At 54.6% G+C, this 27,938-nt stretch overlaps 1 protein-coding gene across 1 annotated transcript; it reads right to left on the bottom strand.

The window, feature by feature from the left end:
• LOC308567453 (cardiac-enriched FHL2-interacting protein) lies at positions 1-23,180 on the bottom strand. Its single transcript, XM_081159062.1, has 3 exons — positions 22,895-23,180; positions 10,224-10,326; positions 1-5,413 (listed from the first exon to the last, which is right to left on the bottom strand). Exon 3 carries the CDS (start codon positions 5,274-5,276, stop codon positions 639-641), a length of 4,638 nt encoding a protein of 1,545 aa, XP_081015188.1. The 5' UTR covers positions 5,277-5,413; positions 10,224-10,326; positions 22,895-23,180; the 3' UTR covers positions 1-638.
• Positions 23,181-27,938: the final 4,758 nt, after the last annotated feature.

Genomic DNA, 27,938 nt, shown 5'->3' with positions numbered 1-27,938 from the left:
TTAAAAGGTAGCTTTTCCTTTATCAGAAAACAGCTTTCCGAGGAGGGAAAGTTTCCCCAGTAAAGAAAACCCATTCTATTCAAATAAACATTTCTGCAAGATTGCCTGTGTCGGTCCTCAGCTGCTCCCACCGAGCTGGGCTGGTAATGGCTTTGTCTCTGAGTGGCAGGGTGGTCACCCTCGGTGCCCTGTCTGACCTAGAGGGGGGTGTGAGGTGGTCTGCTGGCCTGCAGGGTTCAGCACAGTGCTCCAGGGGCCTCTCCTGCCCTTGGGAACGGGAGGGTCGGTGCTGGAGGGAACAGCACGGAGGAGTCAGGTGGATCCCCTGAGTGGCAGGGCCAGAGGAGAACAGGGGGGGAAGGAAGGGGAGAGAAAGGAAGTCAGCAGGTCTGGGGTCCAAGAGGGGCTCGGAAGGGACCAGGCCATTCAAGCAGTGTCCTCCCAGGGAGGGAAGCCTGAGGTTGACCTGGAGGTGGGGTGTTTTCAGAATCCACACTTCCTTTGAGAATTTAAGGATCTCAAATGGCTAAATATGTGGTGTGTGTGTGTGTGTGTGTGTGTGTGTGTGTGTGTGTGTTCTGGGGGGGGAAGTAAACTCTTCTGGGTTTATTGGGGGGGGGGTTAGTCTGCTGTAATTCTCAAGAAATGTCTTCTGTGGCAAAGTCCTCTAGATCATTGGTGGAGATGATGCCCAGGCTTGGAGTGTCTCCCACACCCTCCCCTGGGATCCGGGGGGGCTCGCTGGAGCCTGGGCCTGCAGTGTGCTGGGTGGGGTCACCAGGAGGCCCAAGGGCTGGCTGCAGGTCAGCATCGTAGGTGCTCTGGGGACCAGGTTGGGTTGCCTCAGTGGCACCAGGGTCCTGCCTTAGGAAGGTGGGGTTAGAGAGCTGAGAGGAGCAGCGCAGTGGCATCAAGGCCGTTGCAGGCAGGGGCCGGATGCCCGGGTACAGCATGTAGGGGGCAGCAAGCATGTTGGGCGGGAGTGGTTTAGGGGAACCCTCCTCAGAAGATGGGATGGGGACCTTGACATATTTGCCTGTCTCTGGGTCATAGAAGGTCTTGATTTTCACCTGAAGCGGCAGATCGAAGACAAAGTACTCTCCAGATTGGGGGTCTTGCAGGACCTTCTGGGTGGCAGGGTAAGGGAGCAGGGGCATGAGGGCCTGGGGCCCCCCAGGCCACCTCCTGACCGGGTCTGAGAAGGTCGCCACCGAGTGGCGATGCACTGGAGGGGGCAGGGCACGCACAGCCGGGAGCCTGGGCAGCAGCCTCTCCCCCGCGGACAAGGGCTTGTGCCCTGCCTCTCCCAGGGGCAGCTTCTCCTCCTGGGCTCTGCCCTGCCCTTCCTGTGCCTGGTCAATCTTTCTCCTCTTGCTCGCTAGCTTCTTTGCCCGCCGCAGGGCCTTTTCTGTTTTGGGCGGGACTGCAGGTGGCTTGGCAGCAGCCCTTTCTAGGTGAGAGGAAGGCTCCGCTTTTTCTGGGAAGACTGCTGAGCTGGTGGCTACATCGAGCAACAAATCCCCTGGAGAGAGTGTCCTGCGGTCTTCTGCTGATGGCTCAAGTTGGGGGTCGGCACTGGCTTCCCATGAGAAGGCGTGCGTCAGGTCCTCCCTCCGGGCCACCCTGCTGGGGCTGGGGTTGGCCCGGGGGCTGGCGCAGGAAGGCTCCCCGGACATCAGGCCCAGGTCACTGGGGCCCTGAGAAGCATCATCCCAAGCGCTGCTGGCTGCGGGGGAGTGCGCACTGCTTCCCTCCAGGGAGCTGCTGTTGGGGGAAGCTGCGGGCTCACCAGCAGCCAGTCTTCTCCCTGGGGGCCCTGCCCTGGGTGTAGACAAAAAGCGACTGTTGAAATCTTGGGTCTGCTCTTCCCACGAGGTTGCAAGCTGCTGTGGGGGTGGCTGGCCTTGTATGTCACTTTCGGGCAAAGCAATCACGGGGATGCCCCGTGGAGCCTCCGGCCTCCCCTGGTCTGTGGGATGGCTCCTGCAGTCACTGGCCACGACCTTCCACACAGCCTCTGGGGGTGGCTTCAGCCCTCCGCCCTCTCCCAGGAGAGGAGTAGATGAGACAGTCCCCTTTGTCTCCATCCTGGCCACACCGGACACCCACCCGTGGTCCTCCATGCCCTTGTGGGCCACATGCTTTAAGGGTGGGCCCCTCATGCCAGTGGGTGTCGGGGTACCGGGCATTTCCTGGCTCTTGGGAGCACAAAGAGCAACTTCCTCGCCCCAGCCTGTCCGTGGCAATTCCTCTGCTTTGTGGCCACCGCCCAGCGCGTCCTCTGAGGACAAGGCCCTCAGCAGGGGCAGCATGACAGGCTTGATCACGGGGGTGGCCCTGAGGGTGTTGTCTTTGATGGCAAACAGTCTGTGCCTGTTCAGAGTGGAAGACGGTGAGGGTGTAAGGCCTTTGGCCTGTGAAAGGGCCGTGTCCTTACTGCTCCCGATCCAAGTGCCTCTGAAGTCAGCTTCTTCCCTCGACGCCCTCCTGGCTCTCTCTCCACACGCACTTTCCCCCTCTGCTTGCCACGTTCCCCTCCTGGCCTGCTCCTCCACGCACGTGGGCCCGCTCCCCAAGGCACAGTGCGGAGGCCCGTCCTCCGCCATCGCTTTCCCCTCACTGTCCTTCCGACCGTCACCTGCACTCACGTCACTCCTCCTGTGTTCCCACTGGCTGACGTCACTCCTCCTGTCTTCCCGCTGGCTGACGTCACTCCTCCTGTCTTCCCGCTGGCTGACGTCACTCCTCCTGTCTTCCCGCTGGCTGACGTCACTCCTCCTGTCTTCCCGCTGGCTGACGTCACTCCTCCTGTCTTCCCGCTGGCTGACGTCACTCCTCCTGTCTTCCCGCTGGCTGACGTCACTCCTCCTGTCTTCCTGCTGGCTCACGTCACTCCTCCTGTGTTCCCACTGGCTGATGTCACTCCTCCTATCTTCCTGCTGGCTCACGTCACTCCTCCTATCTTCCTGCTGGCTCACGTCACTCCTCCTATCTTCCTGCTGGCTCATGTCACTTCTCCCGTCTTCCCGCTGGCTCTCCGCAAACCACGTCTTCTGCTGGTCCTCGAACGAGGCAAAGGACTGGTCTGAAGAGCTGGTGCTGAACTTGGCCTTACTTTTGAGGTCTGGCACAAAATCAGACTGGCTGTCGCTATAAAACACATCTTCCTCCTCGGGAGAAAGGGGCCCTGGCGAGACTTTGGGGTTGAAGTTTGGGTTCTGAAGTCCTGCCTCTCTCTCGGGTTCTGTCTCTTGAGAAATAGATCGCGAGACCCCATTCTCGAGGCTGGGGGTCCTTGGTGGCTCCGCAGCCCCCCCCACCTCGGGCTCTCTGCTGCAGAGCTTCAGGGCCAGGTGCTTCCTGGGGCAGCGCTCCCTGGAGTCCGGAGACCAGCTGTGCCTGGTGGCACCCAGATCAGAATCTTCGGTGGCATCCTTCTCATAGCTGCTCTTGTTGCCAGCCTCCCCATTGACACAGAAAGGGGCTTTGGTGACAGCTGGAGGCAAGCTAAGGGTCAGATAGTCGTCCGCAGAGGTTGCACCAGGATCAGCTTTAGGGTCCCTCTGGGTACTGACGAGTGACAGAGAAGGAGTGTTAGCTGGTCTCTCCTTAGAAAGCTCTTCGGGGGGGCTTTCCTCCAGCCCATTGGGAAGGGCACCATTGCTCACGGGTTCTTGCTTGCCCCTGCTTTTCTCGTCGAGGCCTTTTAAGAGAGGCGAGGGGGTGTATGTGCTCTTGACGCGCTTCCGCACATCCTTGAGGTTGAACAGCAGGCTGGGGGCTTTGGCTTTGTAGCTGTCCCGAGATGGACACTCACTGGGCTCCTGTTCTTGGTATCCATTTAGCTGCGCTGGAGGGGATGGGGTTACCTCCACTGGCGGGCTTTTGGGTGGATCCAGGACGTGCTTGGTGGGTATGATGGGGGTCAGAAGCTCTCTGATGTTAAAAGGAGGGTTATAGCAGTCGTTGGGGTCCAGGGCATTGTCAAGAGCATCGTTTTCTGGAAATCTCCCCTGAGGAGCGTGCTTTGTGTATAAGGCTGAGCCTCGCCTGCTGGTCTGCCCCTCTTCTGTGCCATCTTGTGTGCTTTCTTTGCCTCCTTTGCGAGCCTTTGGTTTCCTCCATGGGGGCTGGGTTGACTTCACCTGGAGGTCAGGCTGTGGGCTGGAAGCTTTTTCCTCCGTGGAGAACACCTGAGCTCCTGGGTCCCTAGGCCTCCTGGGCCCAGATGTGTAGAGAGTGCCTGCTGTCAGCCTGTTCTCTTCTTGACCACAGCTAGCCCGGGGTTGGCAGGGAGAGACCTTGCACTCAGGGGCCTGGGGCTCTCTCAACAAGGGCTTGTCCTCATAATGTTTGGGGGATTTGTTCTCAGGGGCAGCCTCAGAAGGGTCCTTTCTCTCTAGCAGCTTTGGGTGGTGGGCGCTCCACGACTCGAAAGCACTGTTTTCACTGTGAAGGAAGGTGCCTTTTCGAGCCCACTCCCTGCTGCTTCCAGGCTCTCCCGCGGCTGGTTTGCGGGGTGGAGAGGAGAACTTGCACTCCAGCGAGCTGGCCCCATTTTCAGGTGTTGGGAGGAAGCGACTGGAGCCCTGGCAGGCCATTTCAGGACTCTCGGGGGACTCCTGCTCCGCATGCTTCCGATCAGGCTGGTGGCTGTTCTGATGGGCGCTGGAGACTTCCGCGGGCACCCTCCTGACAGTCAGAAAGGCAGAATCAAAGCAGAAGTTGACACTGCTTTCCGGAAGAGGCGCAAACTTGGGGGGGTTCTTGATGGCTGGAGGCTTGCTGGGAGGGGCCCGGCTACCGCCCTGCTGGCCCTCTGTCCTGTCGAAAGATTTAATTAGTGAGGACACTTTGGAAATAGGCTTGCTGCTGCTCCTCAGGCCAGAAACTGGCACCTCCAGCCTCCTCTGGGCTGGCGTCAGTGGGGGGCTGCTTTGGGGATACTCTTCCTCTCCCTGCACATATTTGGGCAGCTGCTGGAACGTGGCTGCCCAGCCTGCGTGCTCCGTGCCCTGCGACGGCAGCTGGCTCCAAATGCCGCTCTTCCTTTGGGTGTGGCTCACGGTTCCCTGGCGAAAATTCCCAAACACCTGGCGGGTGGTATCTGGGGACAGGGCCAGGTCGGAGTCACTGAAGGATGTGTCCTCTGAGACGCACAAACTCCGGAACGCCCGGTCCGTGAGGCTGCTCACCTCCCTGTCTGCTTCGTCCAGCACACTGCCGATGCTCGAGGTGTCGCTGAACCCATCGGCGCCCTTCTTGTTCCCCTGCATCGCCCCGCTGGGAAGCCGGTCCCGGCAGCCAGTGGGCACCACTGGGGGCTGGTTCCCGAAGCCTTAGGTGTAGCCTTCTCCCCACAAAACGAGAGCTTCCGGTCGATCAGATGCCGGCACCGAGCGGGAAGTTTTCTCTGCAGAAGGAAGAAGAGGAGGGTGTGAAGGGGTGTCCACCTTAGGGCTCCACGCAGGGACTGCCCCGGGCCTAATGGCAACAGTGCTTTCGACTGTCTCACGTGTCGGCCTGGCGGGGCCCCAGGACCCTGGTTTTGGCCTCATGCCAGTCTAGACTTTGTTTTGAAGGTATTTTCTTTAAATGTAATTAACATTAAGATCAATAGACTTTGAGTAAAGCAGACTACCCTCCGTAATGTGGGTAGGTCACATCCCAACGCCTGAGAACCCCCGAGGGAGAGAGGATTCTCCTCGTCCTTGGACCCGAGCTGCAGCACCAGCTCCTTGGGTGCAGCCCGCGGGCCTGCGGATGCCGGGCGCCAGCCCCCACAAGCGCATGAGCCAGTTCCTTAAAATAAATCTCTCTCTAAGGACATTTTGGCCGATGACTGACTGCACATATGATGGTAGTCCCACAAGACTGTAACGGAGCCGAAAGCTTCCTATCGCTCGGTGGCGTCGCAGCTGTCACAGTGCTGCACACAGCGCGTTCCTCACGTGCCGGGGGTGATGCCAGCGTAAACGGACCCACTGCGCTGCCAGTCGCGTAAAAGTACAGCACGTACACTTACGCTCAGTACACGACGCTTGATGATGACAATACATGACCGTGTTACCCGTTTATGCATTACCATACTGTGCTTTCATCATTATTTTAGAGTGCCCTCTTTCTGCATGTAAAAATGTTTGCTGTGAGGCAGTAGCGGTTCCACCGGCCGCCGCCACCAGAGCTCCGTCGCCGCGTCTCCTGACCGCACCGTTCCCCCTGTTGGCTTGTGCAGTAACGTGCCGTGGGGCCTGCAGCCAGGAGCAAGAGGCTGTGCGCGGAGCCTAGGTGTGTGCCCTCCAGGTGTGTGTAAGCGCACGCTGCGATTGTGCACAGTGACAAAGCTGCCCAAGGACACGTTTCCCAGAAGGCGGCCCCATCACCGGGCCGCCTGGGCGCGCAGCCCACTGGTCCTGGTCCCCCGGAGAGCCCGGGCTTGCCTGGTGCTTACAGGCCGGGTGTGCCATTCTGCAGAGAGCTTCTCTGCATCTGCGGGCACCCCTTCCCCTCTCTCACAGTTTATTTTCTTTGTTGGACGGAGCACACTCTAAAATTAAATGTACTTCTTTGTTGCCTGTTCCATCACTAGACTGAGGACCAGGCGCCATTAAGCTGCGCGTTCGCTGACTGACCGCGTCCCACCAGGAGGGCACAGTCCTCCGGAGCCAAGGCCTCCTGGCCCCGCCCTCTCCGCCTTGCCCTGGGCTGTGGGCCGGGGGAGGTGCCAGTAGGAGGGGGGGGAGCCTGCCTGCCCTTCCTCCTGGGGCTCCTCCTCCTGAGGGACTCCAGGTCCCGGATCCCCCTGACTCTGCCCCTTCACTACTTTCTCTTCTTTCTTCTTGCCGTTCCTCCTCCTGCTCCTCTCTTCTTCTTTTTAATTTTAGAGAGAGGAAGGGAGAGAGAGAGACAGAGAGAGACATTGATTGGTGGTCTCCACACTCACCCCACCCAGGGATCGAGCCCACATCCTGGGCACGTACCCTGACTGGGAGTGGAACCCACAGCGTTTCGGTGCATGGGGCAGCGCTCCAGCCAGCCGAGCCAGGGCTCTTCTTTAGTTTTAAATCGTGGTGAAATAGGACAGCATAAATTTACCACCTTAACCATTTCTAAGTGTATGGTTCTGTAGTGCTGAGCACATTCCTTTTGTTGTGCAAACATCACCACCCCCATCTCTGGGACGTTTTTATCTTGCAAAACTAAATTCTATGCCCGTTAAACAAGAATTCCCTGTTCTCTCTCCCCATCAGCCCCGCGGCTCTATGAATGTGACTACCCTAGGTACCTCCATGAGTGAAATCATACAGTCCTTGTGTTTTTGTGACTGGCTTATTTCACTTTGCATAACGTCCTCAAGGCTCATCCGTGCTGTGGCCTGTGTCAGAACTTCTTTCCTTTTTAAGGCTGAGTAGTATTTCTTTGTATGTAAGTACCACGTCTTGTTTACCCACTCTTGCCAGTGGACACTTAGGTTGCTTCCGTTATTGGCTATCGTGAATAGTGCTGCTCTAAACATTGGCATCCAAATATCTGTTCTAGATCCTGTTTTTAATTCTTTGGGCTCAAAACCAGAGGTGGAATTGCAATTCTACTTTAATTTATGAAGACACCGTCAGGCTGTTTCCACAGCAGCCGCACCATTTTGCATCCCCGCCAGCGGGGCACAAGGGTTCCAACTTCTCCACATCCTTGACGGCACTTACTGTTTTCTGCTTCTGGTAGCTGCCATCCGAATGGGTTTGAGGTGGTACATTAATTCCCTTTTTGTTACTGTCTGAGGTGGGACCTACCTCCAATGCCACAAACAGGCCTGAAGCAGGGGATAAGTAAATGAGTACATAAAAGTTAGACAAAAGAGCAAGTTTAGACCTAGAGTGGGCCCAGGTGGTGGGCGTTTGGGACAGCAGTCACCTGGCAGGGCTCTGTGAGTGTGCAGCTGGCAGGTGGAGCCCTGTCCCACGGTGGCCAGTCCCCATCAGCAGCAGGCACTGGCCAGGCTGTGCTGTCCCCTCCTGGCAGAGCAGTACCACAGGCAGGGCTCTAGGGGACGGTGCTCCAGTCGGGGAAGCAGGGCCTTCGTGGCAAGGGTCCTGGCCCCATCCTTGTCCGTGTGTGGGATGTACAGGAGGCGTCCTCACAGGCCTGGGCTGCTAAGCCAGCAGCCTGTGTCTCGTCCTGGAGGCTGGCCTTCCCTGGGGCTTGCTGCTTGCTGTCTCTTGACCAGAGCACCCCAGGGAATTTCCCATGCTGATCTGTTGGCAGGCCAACTTGCTCTCATAAATGAAAGAAATGAGCAGAAGCTGCTGGATGTAGAAAAGGACCCTGAGTTCTAGCAAACTGAGGTGTCAAGGAGCCACTGACCACTCAGGGAAAGCCTCCATCATAGACTCCTCAGCCCCGCCTTGGAAGTCAGGGCTGCCTGCTCCCCAGAAAGCTCAGTGCACGCTTAGGAGGCTGCAGGAAGAGGGGAGTGGCTGCCCCAGACCCTGCTGCCGGCCAGCGTCACTCCTTCCTACCCCCTCCTTCACCCACTTGCTCTCGAAGCCATGGGTGCCAAGCACCCCGTTCTGTTCTCAGACTCCCTGCAGCAGTGTGGCTGGGCTCTGTGGCTGGCGGCACACAGTCCGGCATGGGGCGGAAGTACCCGGATGGCTGGGGAAATTCATGCCTTTCTGATCAGAGGAACGATCTTGATCTCTGCTGTCTCCACTCTGTTGGTGCCGCTCTTCCTGCTCCGATGGGCACACGGGGACCGAGTGGGAGGTATTCCCTGGCATGGGCTGCTGTGACAAAGCTCCACACCCCGGGTGGCTAAACAGCAGGAACTTGCTCTCACAGTTCTGGAGGCTGGACGTCTCAAATCGGGGCGCCAGCAGGGTGGGTGCCTTCCGTGGCTGTGAGGGGAGGGTCTGCTCCAGGCCCTGCTCCTCGACTTGCAGATGCACCATCTTCTCCCTGTGGTCTTCCTCCATGCTTGTCTGTGTCCAAATTTCTCCTTTCTTTAAGGACACAAGTCCTATTGGATTAGAGCTCACCCCAATGACCTCATCTGAACAAATTACACCTGCCCTGACACCATTCCAAAGAAGATCACATTCTGAGGTGCTCGGCAGTAGGACTTCAACATGTGGATTTTGAAGTGTAAACAATTCAACTCATGACACTGAGGCATTCACTTTGCAACTTGAGGGATGAGCAATGACTACCGAGGCCCATTTGCTGAGGGTGGCAGTGTGGACAGAACAGTCCTGGGTGCTCGATGGCACTGCTGAGCCGTGGGCCTATGCTAGAGCCACCTCCTCTTAAAATTTGTTACTGGAGTGGGTGAGGAACCTCAGTGTCTGTAGCCACTGTAAGTCAACTTTTGCCCCCTGAGGTCTGACTGATATAATCAGGGTTTCTTCTGGGGTCCTGGAGGCTGAGGTTTTGACCCTGGGCAATGGCTGTGCTCAGTAATACCGGGGTGCCTGCACTTCCACATTAAGATGGAAATAAGGTCTTTGGAGATCTAAATTTTGAAACTTAGAGCTAAGTAAACACTCTCAGCCAGTTAAATACCCACTACTATTAGTAGGTATTTGTTATTTCTTTTGAACACTCAGCTTCTATCCCCTTTTTCTGGGCAAAAGACTCTATACCTTTTGAAGAAATTCTGCTCTCTGTGGTGTTTCGTCTTGGTGGGGCTGAAAGTCAAGGTGCCTGCCCAGACCTCGCTGGGACCAGTGCAGATGTGCAACCCAGGTTAGGAGCACTGTACATTTGTCCAGGAGTGACACAAGGATGGAAACATGCTCGGGCGTCCTGTGCAATGTCAGAGCTGTGTGCCCTTTCCCTGCCTAGACTTTCGACTTTCACCTTGAATCTACAAGGGCTCCAATTTCCTTTGATTACCCATTTCTGCTTAATTTGTCCAATGTTTGTTTCTGTTGTGTGTGCTCAAAGAACCCTACGTGATCTTGGGTTCGAGTCTGAATTCCAGACAGGAATGAGGGAAGCTCACTGATACTTAGAGTACTTGGGAAATAACCACATTTCTTCTGCCTCAGGAGGAGAAACCCCCCGTATTGGGAGCTTCATTCAGATAACTCCTTCAGTTCTGATTTAACTTACCTGGGCTTTGATGGGATAGTCACTGGGTTGGCCTCGTCCCCTCCCCCACCTCCCAGTTCCCCACTAACAACTAACGGGGTTTCCGGACGCTGCTCTGGAGTTGGAGGTCATACCTGCTACAGCAGTGAGGGCTGCCCTTGCCCGCCTCGCTGGGTTTTAGAATCTGTAGTTTTAAAACGTCTGTTCACACTTCTGTTGGCTGTCATCACTGCCCATCTAGAAAAAAGAGGAAAAATAATTTCAGTGGAGCGCAAGTGACCAAAGGGCCAAGCACATGTTCAGCGCAAAACATGTCTTTAAACAGCAGCAAGATATGCGGCCTTCACTTGTTTTCAGTCACGCTTGAACCCAACAAAACTCCAAGCACAGTCATTTTTGGTGAAAAACAATATGGAGCCAATTTATATTCCTTCCAATATTCATTACTTTGTCTATGGTCTAGGAAATCTTCAGGCACCTGCGTTAGGCCTTTGGGATTTCTAATACGATTGGCCAGCTGAGAATTGTTTTAGTCAGACCTGACCAGCGGCCCTTGCCTTCCCATGTGAATTAATAACTCAGGCTTTGCACAAAGGAAACCAGAGCAGCCGAACCTGAATCCACTGTCAGCAGCAGCACAGCGTTCGATTCATTGTTGGCAGGAGGCTGGACTATCTGTTTTGACAGCTGAGAGAACCGAAAAGCTGCCCAGGAGAATTTTAAGAGTGCAGAGAATAAAGTGTACACTAATTAAAATAAATCCACTACACACATTTTAAAGGCAGATGGTCAAGGCTTCCACGAGACCTTCCTCATCGCAGGTCCTGGATCTTCATCTAGTCCCCAGGAGATTAGTAATGATACTAGTAATCGCAATAACCCAAGTTGGTGGCGTGCGTTTCGCTGGAGGCTCACAAGGGAGCTTGAGTCACCACCATCAGCTGGCCCATTCCTGACTTCCAGGCTCTCCTTCCTGTTCCCACCGCAGCTGGGTTTACCTTTTCCATAGGTCATATAGCATAATCATATCATGTCTTAGAAATTGATGACTGCTTCTTTCTCTCAAGTCCAAAGAAACTCTTTAAACCCAGAAAGATGCCTTCTTTGCCTTTGGGTACTAAACACACCAACATGGAGTCAAGTACATGTGGCGGCGATACTCCAAGTGGACATCTTTATCCCGAATTTTTCTGGAGGGCAAAACAAGACACAGAAAAGGAGCACAAAAGAAGAAGCAATTCTACTAAGAAGGATCTCTGGCCTTGGGTCTTCAAGCCATCTGAAAAATTGTCACTGAATAGTGACACTGAATAGTGAGCCTGCCCAGTCCCCTGCCTGCAGCTCTGCGGAAGTGCAATTTAGGGTGAGAATGACACCCATCCACATCTAACACGACAGTGCAGGATGAGACAGTGCAGAAGGACGCGGTGACTGCTATTTGTGAACATTCAGAGGGCCTGGCTGTGCCTGGGCTCATGGGCTCACTCTCCTTGCTGCTGAGATGCGTCCTTCAGAGGTCAGCACACTTGCTCACTGCTGCGGCCATTTGAAGGAAGTCAGACTGAACTGGTGAGCGTCTGGCTCACAGAGCACTTTTTAGGTAAAATAGTGTGGTTGCCTCAGGTGACATAAATGAGGAAAGACTGCATCTTGCTGAGTCCTGTTATAAACAAGGTCTTGGGATCTGCACTAATGAACACGTAGAAACAAAAATGAGTATTTAACCATGGCACGGTAAGCTGCTATTTATGCCCACGGCCTTCAAATCAGTTCTCTCCCAGCTCCTGTCTCCTTACCTCCCATTGCTTCCTTAACTCACTTGGCTCTGCCTTTGGTCCTTTCTTCCCCACTGGAGCTTCCACCATGTAATCTTTGCTCTTCATCTGACGTAGCTGCTACGCTGCAGTCAAGACTGTTGGCCACTATCCTCCTGAGAAGCTCTCCTACCTTGGCATGTGGGCGGCACGGTCTTCTCCCTGCCCCGTCTGAATGTCCAGCCTCCTGTCTTCCTCCTAGACGGCTGGGCTGCCTCTGTTCCCCACCCCAGGGCCTCTTCTCTGCCCCATCTATGGTCTCCATAGGGACAATTTTACCCACACCTGTGGTCGCAGGGCACAGTCGCACCCTGATGGCATGTCCAGCCAGGCCGCTGGTCTGGGCTCCAGGCCCCATCTCCAGCTGCCCACTGGAAGCAGTGCCCTTCCCACAAGCCATTTCTCCCTTGGGAGCCCAAGAATCTGTGACTACGCCTCCCGGCATCTGATCCATCTGTCTCCTCCTCATCGCCAGGGCCATCTATGAATCAGGGTTTGTCAAACAAAATCTGAGCGAGCAGCCAGCCTCATAAACCAGCCTTTTCTTGTGATGAGCAATGAAATAGCCTTTGCATAGTCACCACTAAATTCTAACTCTTCCAAACGTCTTCCTACGTGATGCCTTTTCCAGTGTGTTGTCATTGCTGTTGAGCTGTCATGGACTCGGTGCACTGCGTTTTGCAGGAACATTGCTTGCTCTCCGGTCCCTCACAATGCCCCCGTGTGGCCCTCTAGGATCATGGTGGGGAAGCTGGAGGTCTCCCCCTCCCCTCCCCCTCCAGGCCTGTGGTGAACTGGGTGAGGGAGCCCCGGAGCGGTAGTCCCCCCACCCGAAGGTCTCTCTCTGTTCCCTGTCACCAGCTGCTGACCATGTCCCCCTCAGCTTTCCTGCCCCCTGTAGAATTTTTGTTGCTTTATTCGCTTGGTCTGCTGTGACTGTCTTTCCATCAAGGCGTGGAGCTCCTGGGAGTGGGGTCCCAGCAGTGCTCATCTTTGACTGACAGGCTGCCTGGTGCACGGCAGTCACTGTCAGTGTTTTCAGCGGCCCTTGCTGAGTGCACTTCCCGGGCCCAGGGATGCGGTGACAGGTTTGCTGCAAGTTCGCAGTGTTCAAATGGAGGTTAACACTCTGCCGCTGTGTTCTCTCATTGTCTCCCCTGGAGTCCTGGCCAGCGGTGGCCCCAGCCTGTGAGGTCACACAGCCCCAGCCCTGCTGGTCTGCCCAGGCTGTGAGGACAGGAAGTGGCGAGGAGAGGGGACTTGTCCATGTCACCCCCTAGGGGCCCCAATCCAGATCGCCACACACAGCCCCTCTGCTGAACCCCATGACTGAGGAAGTGTGACAGGCCCACAGAACCAGAGTCCTGACTGGTGACTCAAGGCCCCAGCTCCAGCACCATCAGCTTCATTCTGAGATGATAATGCAGCCTCAGAGAGGTGAAGAGAAAATTCCATGTCGACGAGCCCTTCCTTAGCTTATGTCCATGCAATATTTGAATACACTTTTCATTAGACATGCTATCTATAAAATCAGTCATCCCATACTTAAACTAAAAGTAGGTATTCATTGTTCATCTGAAATTCAAATTTTGCTGGACATCCTGTTGTTTATCTGGCAACCTGAGGTCCTCACCAACTTAGGACCCAAGGTGGATCCCAGTGAGGCGAGGCTCCTGCAGCGAGTCCGCACTGGATGGGTTGTTTGCATGGCCCCCTGCAGTTCAGTACACACCTCAGCACCCATTATCTCGTGTAATTCCCATGACCCTTATGAGGTGGGGTGACCGGGCCTATTGTCACCATTTTTTAGATGGAAAAGTCAAAGCACAGAGCAGTGGGGAATACTGCTCAGAGTTACACAGCACGCAGAGAAGAGAACTGGGGCTGGGATCCACTTGACCACCCTGTGCCTTCTTCAGGATACAGCCCTGACCATGGTCACGGGCTCAGATGCACAAGCGTGCGTCTTGGGCTCATGGGCTGGAGTTCACGGGAGAATTGAGGATAGGTGAGGATAGGTGAGGATAGGCGAGGATAGGTGGAGGAAAGGAGACTTTCATTTCTATTCATGTCCCAACAATTTTCTCAGTTCAGTTTTTCTCGACAACCATAGGAGTAGAATTGGTGACTAGGCTGGTAAGCACAGGGTCCCTCCTGCCTGGGGGGGGGGGGCATGCGGGGAGGCCCAGGTAGCTGGTGCAGAGCTGGGAGGGCCGCTCTCCAGCTCTTAAGGAGGTGGTTCAGCTCTCCCCTTGGCCTGCTCGTCTCTGCACAGGAAGCCACTGGGGTTTGCTTTGTTGCTGGGTTTGACCACTTGCCTGTGGTGTGGTTTTTAAGCCCAAGCTCTTTGGGTAAATTTAATTACCTTAATTGAATGGTGTTTTCTCTTCTCAGGAAAGGGAGAGCAGGAAGCCGGTAGAGATGACAGGGGTTGGCTTTATCACACCCAGAGGCCCTAGCAAATTGGAATTGATTTCCTTCACTCCTCTTTCTGGGATATTTGAGTCATTGACTCGGGCGTGCCTGAGGAGCGGTTCTGTGACGGATGGCCCATTCCAGCCAGCGAATAAACAGAGGTCCCACGTGGCCTCCACCACTGCACCCCACCTTCATCAGGCTTGCCCGGGACCCCTGCCTTGTTGGTCAGTCTTGGGCCAACCTCTTGACCATTCTGTGCAATTGCCACAACCTGTCTACTTGCTGTTTCAGAGGCAATGTCCCAGTCTATGTCCAATAAGATGGCAAATCAACGTCCTCAGTTGGGGTCCTTCAGGGCAGGGGAGCAGCTGTGTGCTAAGTGTCTGTGCGGTGCAGGCCTCAGGCCACTGCTGCTCGTGCCTGTGCTCACTCCTCCTCGCTAAAACTCAGCAGGGTGGCCCTCTCTTCCCACCTTACAGCCGAGGAAACTGAGGCCACCTGAGTTTGAGGCTACCTGTGCAGGGGGCCTCCAGGCCTGGCACGTGTAGGAATCCAGGCCATGCCTGGGCTTGCTGTCTCATGGAGCTAGCTGTGAGTGGTAGTCCCAGCTGCTGTGGGTGTTCCACTGCCCTTGGGAGAGAGCTCAGGAGCCGAGGTGCTTTCTTCCTGGGGCTCAGCTCAGCTTCACCTCCACCCTCACTCCCTTGTCTGGCCTGGGTTGCTTGTCTGGTCTGCTGTGTCTGGATGGGACATTTCCCCAGGAACCTCTGAGCATTGCCCAGACCTGGGGCTATGTCTGCAGTTAGAGGCCAGGGAGCCCGCACAACAAGGGCTGGGACTGATCCAATTGAGGGCTCCCCAGGACAGGAAGGTGCCAGCACCTGGCATCACACACCTGGGGAGAGGCTAGATGCAGGAGGAAAGGGGTAACTAAGGCCTGGAGACATGGGGGTGGGGGCTGAGTGTGTTTACAGCTGGCTGGCTGGCTGGGGCAAGCGCACTGGTGGATTTCCTGCTACTGACTGGGCATCCAGGGTGGAGTTGGGGCGAGGCACAGAGAGGGCCCCACGCGGTGCACTTGCAGCTGCTCTGATGAGGGTGTCCGGCAGTGGTCTCACTCCACACAGGCTCTCAGCAGCTCATCTTCACGCTGCTCCTGACCGTTCCTGGTGGCCAGGCATTGCGGGGACCAGGTCCTGGAGCTCCTGGCAGCCAGGTGGACTGGACTCAGCCTGCACTATCCCTGGGTACTCCTTCTACCATAGGAGCTCTGGCCTGGCACTGCCCAGCTTCTCAGCCTTGTTCCAGCAGGAGCCTCACTGGCCAGATGTCCCTTGGACAAAGGGCCATCAGACCTCCTGTGGGCTCAGAGGTACCTGATTTACCTTTATAGAAGCAACTACACTGGCATCAAAGGTAAAAGTAGGGGCAGAAAAGAGCCAACCCTAAAGAGCCCTGCCCTCACCTCCCTCAGGCCCCCCAGAGCTGAGGGAGTACCATGCACCTGCTACTGCCTGGGGAGGGTTGAAGGAATCGCCTCAGAGGCAAAAAGCTGGGAACAAGAGGGACAGACTGGCAGGAATGGCTTTGCTGCTCGGCCCTTTGACCCTTTGGCCTCCTTGGACCCAAAGTCCAGGGCCGTGCCCAAAGTTCCCTGGGGCAAGATCATCCCTGGTTGAGAGCTGTTCCTATGGAATCAAGGACAGAGCACTAGCCCGGCCTCTGGCACATCCTTTGTTCACTCATTCATTCCTTTGTTCACTCATTCCTTTACCCAGTCCACGTTCCCCAGGACATCTTGTCCTGGTTTCTGGAAACCGAAGAATCGAAATGAGATAGGAGACCTGGGTGAAGTTGTTCTTCCAAGGCAGTGCCATACTGGGCAAGCCACCGAATCTCTGTCTGCACCTATGAAATAGGGCAATAAAAATTACCTTGGCTCTGCCCCACCCCCTGGGCGGGCTGCTCCCCAGGCTGGAGAGGGCTGAAGAAAGAAGTTACCATGCAGTTGGTCCCTGTGGCAACCCAACCGATGCCTGAGAGTCTCCAGATGGTCAGAGCCTGCTGACTCACTGGGTCATCCCCCAGCCAGGGGGACACTGGCACCAGAAGGAGGCCCCGTGAGCCCTGGCTGTGCAGCCCTGTGCTCTGCCTGCAGGCTGCTGGGCAGCAAGGGGGATATGGGCGTGTCCTTTCTCCATGTGTCTCCCCAGAGCAGAGGTTTCACACTTGTTTGGTTTTCCTTCAACACACAGTAAGAAATATACTCACGTCACGGCACAGCACACACTCAGATATACACGCATAAAGATAATTCATGGAGCAAATCTTACCCTGCTTACCAGTACTGTCTGATATTTCCATTCTGTTCCGTTCTGTTCTATTTTATCCTATTCTATTCTATATTCTTTCATTTAAAAAACATATTTGCAATTTAGTAAGTGATTTCAGCACCCAATAATGAGTCATGATCTGCAGGGGTTTAAAAAAAATCCGTTCCTGATTAGACTCAATTGTAGCTGCCCTGTTCGTAGTGGTGCTGGGTTTTCATCTGGATGGAGAAACAGAGACCCGAGGCCCAAACGCAGTGCCTGGTATGGTCTGGACAGATTCACGTGGGAGAAGGGAGGAGGCACTTGGGTGGTGGGTCCGTGGGCCAGGCCTTGCGTTTCTGCTTCCAGGCTGTCTCCAGTTCCCCCACAGTGCCTGGGCCTAGCACAGGGTCATTTATTTGTTAAACAAACAAATGAATGAATAAGAGAAATCCCCATTTCCTGAGCACCTGGCATAAGAAAGGCATTTTACATACTCCAGTGTCATTGATTTATATTTATTACTATGTAATGTATACTTGCAACAACCTGTGAAGTAGAAATTACTCTTGCTCTGTGCAGAGGGGGAACCCGGAGTCCAGAGAAGTTTAGTGCCTGGTGGTGTGGGGACTGAACCTGGGGCTGCTGGAGAGGGAGAGGGTCCCTGCACCCTGAGTTTACAGAGGCTCCTCCAGGAGCTATCCAATGCCCGCTGCAGTTGAGAACCTCTGCTCAGGACCACCCCACCCCTGGCCTCCCTGCAGCATCACACTTCTAGTTTTCACCCGCAGGTCTCCATTCCCTGCATTCCTTTATACTTGGAAGTCCACAAGCAGGGCGGGAAGGCCTTGCAAGCCTGCCCTGCCCTTACTGATGGGCACGTGGCTTGCCAGTTAAGAGATGTGGAGTCAGACCGACTTTGGACAAGTCACTCAATTTGTCTGAGCCTTAGTCTTGTTTCTGTAACCTGGGGCTGGTGGGGAACAAATCCAGGATACTCATGGAAGCCCCTGTGGATTATCAAGTGGGTGTTGCAGGGATGACTGGACTCGATGGCCTCGACACCACCTAGGAGAACCTTGTCCAGAGAGGAGACACCTTCAGAGGCTTCCAGAGAAAAAGGCATTGGGTTTGTTGGAGGTGGGGTGTCCAGCCTGGGCACCAGGCAGAGGGCTGTGGAAAGAGCAGGAGGTTTAAAGTCAGACCAGCACCTCCATTTCCCAGCCCTGTGCCACCTCAACAAGTTACTGCACCTGCCTGAGCCTCACTCCTTCACCTGCTGCAATACCTCCCTCTCTGGGTGGCTGTGAAGGGTGGAGGTAAAGGATGGCTGAAAGCTCAGAAAGGACTTACAAAGAGTAAGCTCTTGATAAGTGGAAGCTCCCACCACTGGAGACCTGGGGTTTGAGGCAGACAGTGCAGGGAGGGAACCCATGTCCAGACTGAGGTACTAACATGCCAACGGCGCCGCTGAGTGTTTTGAAGGAGCTGGTGGGGGAAAAACACACTGTGGTGCTCACTAAATGCTGGGCACGTCGTTTCTGATCCCCAGGCAGGCAGTGTGACATCGTGGGAAGGGCATGGACTGAGGCCAGGCCTCCTGGAGCATGGTCCCTGGCCAGAATGACTAAGAGTGGCCCTCGGCGCATTATAAAACCTCTCTGTGCTTCGGTTTCCTCATCTGTAAACTGGAACTACTAGTAGTACCTGCCTCGTGGGGTCATCATAAAGACCCAGTGATTCCTGTCTGTGACGTGGTAGGCCCCTACTCAGTATCCATAAATGTCACTGTTGTCCCCACCATGCAACCTGTTAACCCAGGGCCAGGGTGCTGGGAGTCACTAGGATGATTTTGCCTTTCCCCAAAATCAAAGGGCGAGAGCAGAGAGGCAGTGACTGATTAGAGCATCCCAAGGGTGCCCCTGTCCTTGGAACCACCTGTGTCTGCTCTCTCTGCGGGGTTCCTGCATTGGCAGACTGGCCACTCAGGTCTCCCTCTCGGACGGGGCCGCAGCTGCCCTGTGGCGCCATCAGTGCTGGAGCTACTCCCTGTGAGCAATGGGTCCACAGCTCTGAGGCACTCACCAAAGCAGTCTGGGGGAGTCCTGCACACTCTGTTACAATTTAGACTCCTGTCCTCTCTTGCCCTTGAGATTTAAGATTAAGGTCAGGTAAATTTAAATGAGGTAAAATTAGGCAAGTTTTAACTGCATTTCTGTTCCTTGGGATGGGCGAGGGCCAAAGCAGGTTCCTGGCTGATGCTGATGTGAGCTGAGCTGCCAGATACTCACATTGCCATGAAGTGGGAGCATCATTTCCCCTCCAGGGCTGTGCCCTCCACTCCTAGTGCTACAGGTGCCCAGATCCATGACCCTCTTTGGTGCAAGAGGGAGGTAACAATGGTGTCCAGTGGTCATTGGGCCACTGTGAAGATGGGCTTGGTCCTCCGAGGTGCCAGCTGCTCTCCTGCTGAGCAATGAGCAGGATCAATGGAACCCGAAACATTGGGATTTATCTTTAGTGACCTCTGGAAGGAAAAGCCCCAAGTTGGAGGTCAAGCAGGAGAGATAACAATGGACAAATAGGACAGTTGAGGGGAGCAAGTAGTTCTTGTATTTCTCTCACATGCCTAGCGCTTTTCATGTTTGCTCATTGAATACACCATTCCCCTGGTTGGCAGCCCACACTCGTATCCCCGTTTTACAGAGGGGAAGTTGAGGCTCAGGGGCTTGCTGACAAGGACAGAGCTGGCCTGTGAATCCAGGTCTGCATGATCTTGAAGACACTGCTGAACCCTCCAGGGGCCCCCTGGAAGCAGCGTGGACTCTGGGGCTCTGGAGGATGGGCCTGCCCAGGCATGTGTCTGTTCTAAGGACAGTTTGGCTCCTGGTGAGTGGACCAGCCTTCTTTGTAGAGACTCTTGGATGCTGGTATGAGCTACAGGTTTATTGGGCAGTTAGGGAAAGATGTGAGCTTTGAATTCAGGGCCCAGGTTTACATCTCAACCCCTTAGTAGCTATGCATCCAGGGCAGTCTGTCTGCCTGCAGTGCCTACCCTGTGAGGGGAAACCGAAGAGCTGCCATGCTGGACCTCGAGGACAGAACAGAGCTATGCACGGAAGCACCCTGCCTATGGGACTAACACGGCCAGCAACTGCCCTAATGAAAATGGTGGCCACCCTTAGGGCGAGGAGTGGCTCTGAGTTCTGACCCCTTGACCTCTGTGGCCTTTGGGCCTGACCTGCCTCAGAGAGGGGCACACAGTGCTGGGCAAAGGATGGACTGGTGCAGCTCCAGAGCGACCCAGCTGCTGCAGGCCAGGCTCGAAGGCAGGAGGCCTGAGACCAGCCTCCAGGCTCTGCAGGATGTGTGGAAGGCACTGGTCACTCAAGCAAATCTCAGCTTCCTCTCCTCCTGGCCTTCCTTAAGCTTCAGGTGAAGGCTTTAGAAGGGAGGTGGCTGAGATGAAGTCCCTCCCTTAGCCCAGCCTGGCAGTCCTTCAGTGGCTAAGGCCCACTCTGGAAGAGGCCCTCAGGTACAGAAAGCCCCAGAGATTCCAGGGGACTGTGTGCAGGCTGCAGAGGCCCCTATGAGGCCCTGAACCCAACTTATACCATGTGCCAGTATCTCCACAGGACCTGAGAGCCCTCTCAGGCCTTGACACCAAGACTGTGCTCACATCCTCTGTGGGCTGAGCCTTCAGGGAGGGCCAGGGAGAGAATGGAGGTCATGAGGCTTCCTCCCACTTTCACGCACTGTGGTCCAGAGGGGCCCCTTTCTCCTTCCACTGAGAAGGGAGGTCTGCCTGTCAAGTGCTGGGGAGAAGGCAAGTACTACTGGCCGGCTGGCCCTTTGGACGCTCTTGCTATCAGATTCCCACACACTCCAACTCCATTCTCAAGCTCTGCGAGGCCAACAGCATAGACTCCCAAGGGAATGCACTTTGCACCAGGCAGTCTTCAGTCTTCCACCTGAGAGCCCAGGTCCGCTGACAAACTGCTCTGCCTCCACCTTGATGCAGGAGGCCACGCATTACTCATACAAGCAGCCCCCCAGGGAATGTTCCACAATGAAACTGATGACTTACAGGGGGGATGACATCTCAGCAGAGCTCCACATGCTCCAATTTGGGGTCTTATCCATGTGCCTTGACCCAGTCCTCCCCTCTCCACCCACCCTCACCTGCTCGAGTCTCCAGACTGGGAAACAAATAGAAACTAAGAGGAGTCTGGGTTTTCTACTAACTAAATGAAATACAAGAGTGAGTTGTAGGGCCATAAATTGGCTGGATTTTGGGAAATGTGGTTTAAACTCTTCAATGGAAACCTGCTGGGAAGAACCAGCACTGTGTCTTCAGAAGGGCCGCCTTCTCCGAAAGCCCTTTCGTCTCTGCAGTAACCCTGGGTGGATGGAGTGAAATCCAGGAGACAAGGAAGACAGCCTGGCCCATCCACTGGCCGGCAGGTTTCAGTACTCAGATTTCTGGCATAGGCTGGAGGAATAGAGCTATTTCCAGACCTGGGGCTTCCCCCGTCTATAAGGGTTGCTAGGGCTTCCTTAGGGTCGGGAACAAAGAAATGGAAAATAAGAAGACACTTGTGAGGATCCCTGACCCTCTCTGACCTTCCCTGTCTCTTCCACACACCTCTGTTCCCCAGTGTCCAGGGAATCCAAGACCCTCTGTTCCCAGCACCCAGCATTCCACCAGCCCCCTGTCCTCCCCTCGGGCACAGTTGCTCATACCCCAGTGAGTCTCTGGTCACCAGAGAGCAGGCACAATTGTCCCCTCCCACAGACTCAGGGGCAGACGCTCGCTGGACTCAGGTCACCTGGAGATGTCTATTTATAAACCATCCTGATAAGCATAATCTGCCTTGCTTAGCCAGGGCCACACTCCACAGCAGAGCTAACCCGCCCAGGGCAAACCGAACATTTCCTGTAGCAGCCAGACTTGAAGAACTGGCCCAGGGAGGGACAGGGGCCTGCAGAGCTGGCCACTGGTCCTGAAGGGTCTAGCTGTTCTGCTAGAACTTTGATTGTGTGTGTGTGTGCCAAATTGACTCATGTCAAGGGAGTGTTGTGCAGCAGGGGCCAGCACACTTTTTCTGTAAAGGGCAGAATAGTATGTTTGGTTTTGTTGGCCATATGGTCTGGGCTATTGTAGCCATAGACAATATGTAAATGAACGACTGTGGCTTTGTTCCAATAAAACTTTATTTACAAAATCAGGCACTCAGCCCATAGCTGTGGTTTACCAACCACTGTTGTAAAGGGAATTCAAATGCTGGAAAATTGTACCTCATTTAGCACAAACATTTGTTTAACCTACTCTCTAAGATATCTATATTTAGGGGTTTTAAAATATACTTCAAATAGAGTTTATTATAACTGGGTTAGATGTGTTGAAAAATTGTTTCATAATTTAGTTTAGTTTTTTTTTTTTTTTTAATAGCCTTTATTTTCTAGAGCAGTTTTAGGCTCACAACAAAACTGAGCTATTGAGTGAAAAATACAAAGGTTTCCCGTAGAGTCCCTGCCCCACCTGCACAGCTTTGTCTGTTATCAACATCCGTGGGTGTGTTTAAAGTCCGAAATAATACTTCCTAAGGCTCTCTAGCTTTCCACACATGCTCAATACTGTTCTTTTCAATGATCATTTCTCCACAAGAGAAAATAAAGATTTCCTTTTAGATATGGCCAAGTCTGCTGCGGGGGAGTCTAGATGGAGACCCCCCGAGTGTGGGGACATGAAGTCTGGTGGGGGCCCCGTGATGAGGACACTCATGCTCTCAGAGTCCACAGGCCAGAGTCTAAATGACCAATTGTCCTCTTTGTTACAGCTGGTCGGCTCCCGCCTGGCCCAGCGCTGGAGGACGCGAGATAGTCAGTCTCCTGCCACAGCGCTTGTGACCGTGGGGTCGCCCACACTGGCAGCACAGTGAGCTGGGCACGTCCACAGGCGAGAGCCCACTCAGCCGTGTGGGAACAGAGTGCCCGGACAGGTGCACATAGAACAAAGTCACACAAGCCTATGCCACATACCCTGGGCGGCGCGCCCCTCAGGGTTCACACAGCTGTCTCGCAGCCACGGCACACCCAGCACCCTGAGAAATGCAGTCCCCAAAAGGCCCCTCAGCGCTCACACCACCCTGCTCAGCACCCTGGCCCGAACGCCATGCCCAGTATGCTGGCTCAAAGCACACGGCCTGGTGCGGGCACTGTGCCTCCCGCCTGCGAGGGACCCGAGCGCCCGCGTCCTACCTTCCGCTCTCCGCGGGTCCGCGCTTGCTCTTCAGGCCTCCCTGGAGCGGGAGAGAACACCGACTTTCCCAGCAGCCCGCTCTGCCCCGCAAACCTCTTCCCCGTTGGCTGGGCTGCCCAGAGATGAGAGTCCCGGCCCAGCCTCCTCTTCCTCGGGAGCCCGCTCACCTGAGGAGCACCAGCCACCAGAACCGGCGGACACTGGAAGCCCGCGGCTCGAGCCCACAGAGACCCGGCGGGGAAACCAAATGGTGCTCCTGGTGGGAAGAGGCAAACAGTGCGCACTGCAACACCCGCGTGGTGTCAAGTAACAGTCAGATTAAACAAACAGCCTCAGCAGCTATTTTTACATCCAGATCAGCCATGGGTAATAGATAACTTGGGGAGCGAGAAATGCTGGCCGCCTAGCTGGACCCTAACCAGGATCCCAACGTCAATCCAGAACGATTTCCTAAACTAGTCCAGCACCCAGATTCAAATCCCCCCCCCCCCCAAGGTGCAAAGGAAAACATTTGTTTAGGGAAACAGTGAAAACGGAGAGTGTGTGCCTGGGAACCGGCTGGCCTGCTGATGCCGAAGGGCAGAAATAGCACCTTTCATCATAGCCCAGAGGGCCGCAGGCCGCATTCCTCGAGTAAGGAGCCGTACCCTGTTGTGCTCTGGGAGCAAAATACCATGCCCAGCTGCAGGCTGGGGAAGGCCGGCTGGGCTTTCAGGGTGAGAGCTGCAGAAAAGTGTGAAATAAAATCAGGAAGGAGGCAAGGTAAGCTCCCACCCGTGAGCCTGGCCCTGGCAGGCCCAGGTATTTGCAAGTCCAAGTGCCAGTGACAGGTCCCTCTACCAGGCGAGCTCCCGCTCTGCTCCGTCTCTGGGAGGTGCTGGCCCAGGGGGTTCTCTCTCTCGGCTGGGGGTCATGTGCTCCGCAGGCTGCCCGCAGACCCCCAGATCTTTCAATCTGTGTCTTTGCTTGTGTGGTACCAGTTCCTGGGTGCCCGTCTCACCCTCCAAGCTGGCCCTGTGGACTCTGCTCACTGCCAGGATTTAAAATGGGAGTTTCTCTTTCCCTTTCTTTTCTTTCTTTCTTTCTTTCTTTCTTTCTTTCTTTCTTTCTTTCTTTCTTTCTTTCTTTCTTTCTTTCTTTCTTTCTTTCTTTCTTTCTTTCTCTCCTTCCTTCCTTCCTTCCTTCCTTCCTTCCTTCCTTCCTTCCTTCCTTCCTTCCTTCCTTCCTTCCTTCCTTCCTTCCTTCCTTCCTTCTTTCTTTCTTTCTTTCTTTCTTTCTTTCTTTCTTTCTTTCTTTCTTTCTTTCTTTCTTTCTTTCTCTCTCTTCTTTCTCCCTTCCTCCCTTCCTCCTTGCCTTGCCTTGCCTTGCCTTACCTTACTTTACCTTCCCTCCCTCCCTCCCTCCCTCCCTCCCTCCCTCCCTCCCTCCCTCCCTCCCTCCCTCCCTCCCTCCCTCTCTTTCTCTCTTCCTTCCTTTCTTCTTTCTTTCTTTCTTTCTTTCTTTCTTTCTTTCTTTCTTTCTTTCTTTCTTTCTTTCTTTCTTTCTTTCTTTCTTTCTTTCTTTCTTTCTTTCTTTCTTTCTTTCTTTCTTTCTTTCTTTCTTTCTTTCTTTCTTTCTTTCTTTCTTTCTTTCTTTCTTTCTTTCTTTCTTTCTTTCTCTCTCTCTCTCTCTCTCTGTGTCTTTGCCCTGACACTCCCTGGTCCCCTGGCCTAGGGAAGCCAAGGCGCCTAGTTCCTGCTGGGTGCCCACTCTGTGTGGGGCTCAAAGCCCGAGGACGTCTGCATCACAGGCTCCTCTGTGTCTTTCTGCAGACTGCCTTTCCTGCCTCTGTGGGCTCCTCATGGCCAGCCACCTCTTTCCAAGCCCAACTCAGTGCCTGGCACCACCCCAGCCTGAACCCGCTGGTGGCCAGGGTCACAGGAACCCGGGTCTACGCACTTCAGTTAGAGCAGAGTCAGAAAGAGGAGCTCCTTGTTGTCCCACAGAGGGAGTATCAGGCCCAACCAGCAGGAATATCCGGCCCCTTCTCCCCCTGGGGGCCTCACTATTTGCCTTTTGCCCTGAGAACTCAGGGCTGCCTGCTCACTGATCAGCACTCGGAGATGGCTGGAGGGAGGCCGAACATAAACCCTTAATTTTACTCACTCACCCACCTCTCTTGTCAAAACTAACACAAGCCAACCTGGCAGATGAAAAGAACCAACCTGAGATGGAAACTGGCATTAAGAAAACAAAACAGAACATAGATTTGGAGTCCTGACCCCTGGTATTTTTTAGCTACTTGACAGCAGCCAAATCACTTAACCTCCCTGTGCCTCAGTTTACTCATTTCTAAGATGGACAGATTGCTTATGCTCTGTGGGGGTTGAAGTGTAAATGAGTTCATGTACATGGGTATGCTTGCATGTTACAAAGCTGCTCAAATGTCAGTCATTTGCTTTTTTTAATGATTTTTGTCACATCTTCAACTAATGCTTGCTTACTATTTTATGTAAAGAGAATTTTTAAAAACAGAGCTTTACGGCAAACACGAATATCTGCGAAACCATGGGTTTGATGTTCTAGTTAATTTTTTCCCTATCACACATGGAAACAAATTTATAGGCAGTTCTTATGCTATCTGCATTTGAGCCAGCCGTGCTGTTCAGACTTCAGGAAATGTTGCATCATTACATCTCATTTTATGGAGGAGTTTGCTTTGGGGCACGAGCAACGTGAGCTGAACCGATTCAGCCGGGCCCCGATTTCCCTGACTTGCCTTCCTCCCACTCCTCAGGACATTTCTCCCCCAGCTTACTTTTAGTTCTTCCCAGGTGGAGAGCATGACCTCACGTCGGTCTAGGATCTAGAAGCCGCGAGCTCTGCTGTGCAGCAGGAGCTGGTGGTGTTTGCTGGAGGTGGCTGGCGGAGGAGAGAAAGTCCCAAGGATGACCTGGGGACAGTTCAGGAGGCTGGGCAGGCCAGCAGCTTTGTCAGTGACGTCAGCAGGGAGGTCAGCAGGGAACAATGAAACACAGTTGACCTGGCAGGAGTCCGTCCTGGGAGCAGTTCTCAGAGCGCGGCTGGGCCCCGTCTGCTAGCCTGACTGCAGCTGTCCGCTGCAGAAGCTGGAGTCTCCGGGAACATGCCTCCACCTGCCCGGTGCTGTGGACCCCACGTGGAGTTTGGTCATGGTGGGCGCACTGGTGCTGACCCCTCCAGCACAGAGCAAAGCCCGAGAACTCAGCCCAAGCTCCAGACCAGGAGCTCAGGGTCTGCATGGGCCTGAGCTGACATCTTTCCAGGAGACGGGCCCAGGAAAAGTGATCACTGTCTTCCAGTCCAGAAGCCGTGAGCTGCGTGGAAAGAATGTGAATGAAGACACAATTCTAAATGTGGAATCACGGGTGCTATGTGAGCTGGCTCTGACCATCCAGAAAAACAAGGCCGCTTGTACATTCTGCAAGAGCATAAATAAAGCTGTCCTCAGGTGGCGGGCTGCGCCTTCCCACCCCGCGGTGACCTCGCCGCCCGCCTCCCCGCGGGGCTTCTGGGACCCGTGGGAGCTGCCCGCTGCCTCTGTGGGCATGAGAATGGCCCGGCTCTTGACTGGGCGCGTGTGATGCTTGCCGGCTGAATTTTGCAGCACATTTACTCTGTTCTGCGTTTGTATTCATTACAAATGTTCAGAAGCTGGTTGGTAGTGAGGCTGGTGCAGCAGGGGCCCTTCGGGCCAGCTCCTGCTGCCGGGCACCCCCCGATCCTCGCACTGAGTGACAGGTCGTCTGCACCGCTCGCTGGGGCCTCAGGAGGCTTTTCTTCGCTAGTGCTCAGCCTTCTCTAGAAGTCTTTGCCATACGCTTCTTCAGGAGGCCGGTGGACTTCCTGAGCTGAACAACAATAACAACAACATAATAACCACGCTAGCTGACGAGCGCAAACCCTTGTTCTGGGCCTGCTGCTGAGCTGCCCTGTGAGTGAACCTCACACTGTACGCCCTTTGTCTCGGGCCCGGCGCCCTTTCCTTCTGTCCCCACCTGCCGGGGAGCGAGGGAAAGGCGAGCGAGGGAACGAATGTTGCCTGAGCGCCGGCTGTGTGCTGGGCACCACCTGCGCCTTCTTTCACAAATCCTCACAGCGCCCTTGTGTGATGGCTGCTTGTGCCCCGTCCTTACAGATGAGGAAACTGAGGCTGGCAGAAGTCCTGGATGTCACACAGCCATGGTGGCTCTGAGGGCGTAGGCCCGGGCTTGTCTGCAGGCCTGTCCGGCCTGTTGCAGATGCTCCCCTCCCCCAGCTAACCACTCTCCTAGCCCAAGTGCAGGGAACACTTTCTCCCACCTGTTCTCTCTGCCTCCCTCTGGTGAGAGACCAGAGTCAGGCCAGGGTACCTCCTTAGCTACTGATTTGTTATGGGAACGAGGGGACGCTGCACCTCAGTGTTGGAACAGTGTCCTCAGGGCTGGTGGCAGGATGGGGCATCGTTTCAAGGGGTGCTTCTGAAGCCCAGGATCCACTGGGCCACCTGCTGAGGGGCCTGAGCAATCGGATTCCCTCTGCAGGTGGGTTTGGTCCCTTTGCTGCAGGACAGTGTGCATCCAGTGCTGAGCTCAGAGGGGCTGGATTTAGGCGGAGGGGGATCCCTGTTTGCAGCTCATGATAGAGAACAGCCCACCAGCCTAAGTCACTGAGGCCTTTCCTAGGCTGCTGCTCTCCCAGTCTGACCAGCCTGGCACCAGGAGGTGGCTGTCACAGTCAACTGAGGGTCACAGAGACCAGGGGGTCTCCTATCAGGATTCTTTGCTTAGAAGTTTAATTTAAATGAAAGAAACAGAGCCTGTGCTATGAAATGAAGTAAATCCAGTTTATTAAAACACTGCCAAATGCTAACAAAATCGAGGTAGCCCCCTGGGAGGTTGAGCACCAGCACGCCCAGCATCTACTTAAGTCAGCTCTAAAATAGGGGGAGATCTAGAAACCTAGAGTCAGGAGGAGCTGGCAGGCAGCTCTGCTCTCTGGGCAAGGTCAACACATGTTTCTGTAAAAGGCTGGGGAGTCAGGTTT

This window comes from Miniopterus schreibersii (assembly GCF_964146895.1).
Source record: "Miniopterus schreibersii genome assembly, chromosome: 14".
Taxonomy (NCBI): Eukaryota; Metazoa; Chordata; class Mammalia; order Chiroptera; family Miniopteridae; genus Miniopterus; species Miniopterus schreibersii.
Note: the sequence above shows the minus strand (reverse complement) of the source record. Positions and strands in the feature narration are given on the sequence as shown.

What these genes read in the sequence shown, in the direction of transcription:
- LOC308567453 (XM_081159062.1), bottom strand. Translation starts at nt 5,276, where the DNA reads ATGCAGGGGAACAAGAAGGGCGCCGATGGGTTCAGCGACACCTCGAGC.